Genomic DNA, 4325 nt, shown 5'->3' with positions numbered 1-4325 from the left:
TTTTTTTTACCGACCTCAAAAAAAGTTATCGTGCAATTAATTGATTTATTGTCTATCGCGAAAGGCCTATCATCAAAGTATATAAAGACAAAGATGTTAAGAAAATTGTGTAAGCCATCATTGACAAGAGCTTGAAACAGCAGAGGTGTTGGTGAGCCCAAAAGGCATGGCAAGTGTCCAAGGGGGGGTTCAAATAACTGTTTTCCATAAATCACTTTTATGAATCCTGATGAGATAAGCATTGCAAAGACCTCACTAGACCTCTGTCTAGGGATGGGTCAATGCTGGGTCTCAGGGGCTTGACTTTTTAAGCCAAAAAAATAACCCTGCTCCGACAGGTGAGGTAGAAAGTCTAATGATGCCAGAGGAAAAGTATTCTTTGATGTATTTCTTCATTGACTTCTTCTCGAGCCCAAATATATTGTAAAGCCTACTTGAAGATAGGGGTCACATGAAAGGAAGTCAATGGCACAATCACAGGGTCTGTGAGGGGGTAAAGGCAATATATTTTACTAAAAACCTAAAAACCTGAGAGAGATTGTAATAATTTGAGGAGATGTTGGAGAGTTCTATTTTTTCACCGACTTCAGTTTCTCTCTGAAACGAGGTACCTGCTGCTCTTAAACAACTCAAGCTTCACTCCAACTTTCAATATATCCTTCCATCCATTTAAAGACAGGATTGTGTGTTTTTTAGACAGGAGAAACCTACAATTACTTGGGGAGTCAAAAACATCAAACTCACCCTCTTTATGATGATTTTTTTTCCAGAAATGACCAGATGGTCAATTGATGCACAACAAGATATGGATGTAAGAGTTTGTCCTGTGAGGGCGGTAACTGTGAGACTGTGAAATAACTTTTGAACAGGAATGAGTAATTGATCGACAAGTTTTTTCCTGATTAGATTTTGCTCTGCACCAGGGTCCATAAGGGCTAAAAACAGGGAAATTAATTATTTTGACACAGGTAGCAGGTAATATTAAACGTGAGCCAGGAGAGTAAGAATAATTACCCACCAGTATCTCCTGGTTTGCTGGTGATATAGTCTGTTTAATCAGACCTGGCAGATGGCAATGAAGTGTCCCTTCTTTCCACAATATATATCTTTGGCATCAATACAATGCTGTCTTTCTTTGGGGGAAAGTCTAGCATGTCCAATCTGCAAAGGTTCTAATTCAGAATTGTCTGTTGCTTCCTGTGATGATTCTGTAAAGTTACAGTACCTGTGGAATCTCCACACTTCTATTGATGGATTCTTTTCTTTCCTGATGGTACAGGCAGAAGACTGAGGGAAGACAATGAGATGATATCATGGGAGGAATGATGAATGAGTCAGAGCAGATATAAAGATTAGAAATAAACTGCAGGTATAAGTGACCGGACAAACAGGAGAGCTGAGAAGAAACTAGGGTCATAAAAAGTAAAAGAAACTAATGGACAGACTGAACAGGTTACAGCAAAGAGATCTAAGAAAGCAAAACCCTGCCAGAACTTTATTTTACTTAAACTGAAAATATGGAACTGCAGAAATTTCAAAACGAAAACTAAAACACAATGAATAACAAAAACCTGAAATGTTACAGGTTTTAAGTATTCTGTAAATTTTCTGAAATTTTACCCAATCCCAAACAGATGTTAGAAAACATACTGTATGTGTCTTGAGGAGGTTTGCTTTCACTTTATGTACACTTGTTTTACTGCGTGCTAGCAATAATGCTACAAACTCTACCTATATATAAAGACAAGCTAAACAAAGTTACCAATAATGTGAAACAGAAATTATTTCACAACTTCAAGCCTGGTAACCTCTGTTACTGCAGAAGCAGAGATGAATCCAGCCACTCGTGTCATGCTGGAGTTTTTCCTTTCCACTGTCACCAGTGTGCTGCTCAGAATGGGAGACTGTGATGAAGGGATTTAACACAACCTGCTGGGTTCTTTAGATTGATTGTTTTTTTTTTTTTGTTTTTGTTTTTTTTTAACAGAGACCTGAGGCAATGTTTGTTGTGACTTGGTGGTGTATAAATAAACCAAACTTAACTCAATTTAGAATTCAAGCTTTTCAGCCATCATTATTTATTCTGACGATTCAGATCTCCAGCCAATGGCAGAACTTATTACACCTCAAAGCACCACAAAAACTCCACCAAACCATAGCAGGGTTAGCATAGTATTCCGTGATTGTTGGTCACATGTTTTTATGATACAAATATGATGTCAGGTTTCAAAGTTCATAGTACAGAATTTTTAGATGTAGCACTCGGTGGCAACCAGGAAATCACATTACATTTGAGATCAGATGACATCAGATGATTACAAAGTTTCATCCATTCATCCATTTTCTTTATCAGCTGTTTTCTTTGCGGGTTAGCTGGTGCCTGTCTCCAACAATAACTTTGTGAGAGGTGAGGGACACCCTGGACAGGTCACACGTCCATCAAAGGGATGCATGGAGACAAGTGAGACAACCGTTTATTATTTCATTCACATCTAAGAGAAGATTATGTGCAGTTATTTTTCCTTAGAAATCAGTATCAGTACGGCATGAAAATTCTAAGCAAATGTTCCAATAGGGGAGGAGGTTATTAAAGAGATGAAACTAGTTCTGTGTTTCAACTGATGAGATAAGTTTATTTTCAGCTTCCACAAAAAAACAACTAAAAATAATTGTTAAAACCTTCACTCAGACTTTTGGGGAGGTTTTGAGTTTGAGTTGGTTTAGGAGGAATAAACAGAACCTGTGCACTTCTGTCTGATTGCCCAAACAGAATTCACTCTGACTGACCACATGTTTCTGCAGATGAAAAATCTGAACAATATTTTGGATTAATTAACTTAACTCATCAAAAAAATAAAATAAAATAAAATAAAATATAAAAAACTGGGTCACTGTAACCTAACAGAAAAAACACAAATAGGTTTGCAAAAATTTATTTCCATGCCATTGGTTTAAAATGCTAAAACGAAACATTTAAATTTCACCCCAGAAAAGGTTTTGTAATCATATTATTGATCTACATCTGTTTTCAGTCAAACTTGGAAAAAACATAGCACACATGAAAAAATAAAACATTATGCATAAAACGTTATTATATAAAGTAATTTCCTTTCATTTTTACAAAATAAGAGGAACCTTTTTGGAAATGTTTGCTTTGTAATCCTTTGATTTACAAACTGAGAAGGTCTAAAACTTTTGGAGTGAAGGCAGTCGAAGAAGAATAAACACTTTGTTTTTGGTGTTGCAGATGCACACTCAATGAAAAACTGAGTGTTTTGGTCCTGATCTGATGGTACAGAAGCAGTGAATGGGGTTAGGGTGGGGCGTGGGGTTAGACATTCATACCACCTCATGCTTGCATTGAGCTCCTTTATCAGGAAACACATTTGCTTTTTAAATCGCTCATACTTTTGTTTGATCACTATATTCAAGTGGAAATTTATTTTTTTGAGAGAAAATAATAAATTTCATGTCCAGCATTTTCATTGAGATAAATATATTTACTGTGTTTAAACATATATAGTTACGTAAATAATACACATATATCAGTAAAGTAAACATTTAGTCTGTTTATTCTCTTAGTTTAAATAAAGTAATTTTGTAATGACGCTGTTGAGTATTAGGTCAAGTTTCAATAGAAATACATAATACAGATGGTTATTTACTGGGTACAGAGTATACTTACATGGGAAGTGATGAGTAAATACCAATACATATTCTGTAAGTACCAAGTATGTACACATTGAGTACCAGTTATATATCCTATAAACACTGAGGAAATACCAGGTACCTGTCATATAAGTACCAAGTATATTATACCCATTAAATACATGGTGTATACCAGGTTAGTATTCATCACATAACATGTATGTACTCCAAGTACTCAGTGAGTACCAGATGCTCACACAGCATGTACCCGTTCTGTACAAGGTTTTATTATCTTCAACCACCTGAGTAGAAGTCAGAAGTACAGGAGCACCACTAAAATATGTTTCTCATATATTCTTCTGATCAGGACAAGCCTCAGACCCCAAGTAAGAGGGGGTGGGAGGGGATCCGGAAAGCCCAATCACCCCCATCCTGGGTGAGGAAGGACCTGGAAATGGTGACCGCCTCCCCGCTGGAGCTGCAGACAGTGGAGTGGGAAAAGACCAGCGCCACCATTCCACTCGTGGGCCAGGAGATCATGGACCTGCAGACAGAGGTGTGACCCCCCCCTCCCCCAATTCTGACCTCACTTCCTATGGCTGCCCGTTTGCTCCAGCGCTATCAGACAACACACACACACACACACGCACACACACACACACACACACACACACACA

General features: G+C 37.5%; 1 protein-coding gene across 4 annotated transcripts in view; it reads left to right on the top strand.

The window, feature by feature from the left end:
* Positions 1 to 4319, top strand: part of adgrb1a (adhesion G protein-coupled receptor B1a) — a gene marked incomplete at its 5' end in the record, with an annotated part of 131862 nt that extends 127543 nt beyond the window's left edge. For all 4 annotated transcript variants that reach the window (XM_014024172.1, XM_014024171.1, XM_014024173.1 and 1 more), the window contains 1 exon segment: positions 4016 to 4319. In XM_014024172.1, the coding sequence (XP_013879626.1) occupies positions 4016 to 4210 (195 nt within the window).
* Between the last annotated feature and the right edge of the window lie 6 nt (positions 4320 to 4325).

The sequence above is a fragment of the Austrofundulus limnaeus genome, unplaced genomic scaffold, assembly GCF_001266775.1.
Source record: "Austrofundulus limnaeus strain Quisiro unplaced genomic scaffold, Austrofundulus_limnaeus-1.0 Scaffold411, whole genome shotgun sequence".
In the NCBI taxonomy this organism is placed as follows: Eukaryota; Metazoa; Chordata; class Actinopteri; order Cyprinodontiformes; family Rivulidae; genus Austrofundulus; species Austrofundulus limnaeus.
Note: the sequence above shows the minus strand (reverse complement) of the source record. Positions and strands in the feature narration are given on the sequence as shown.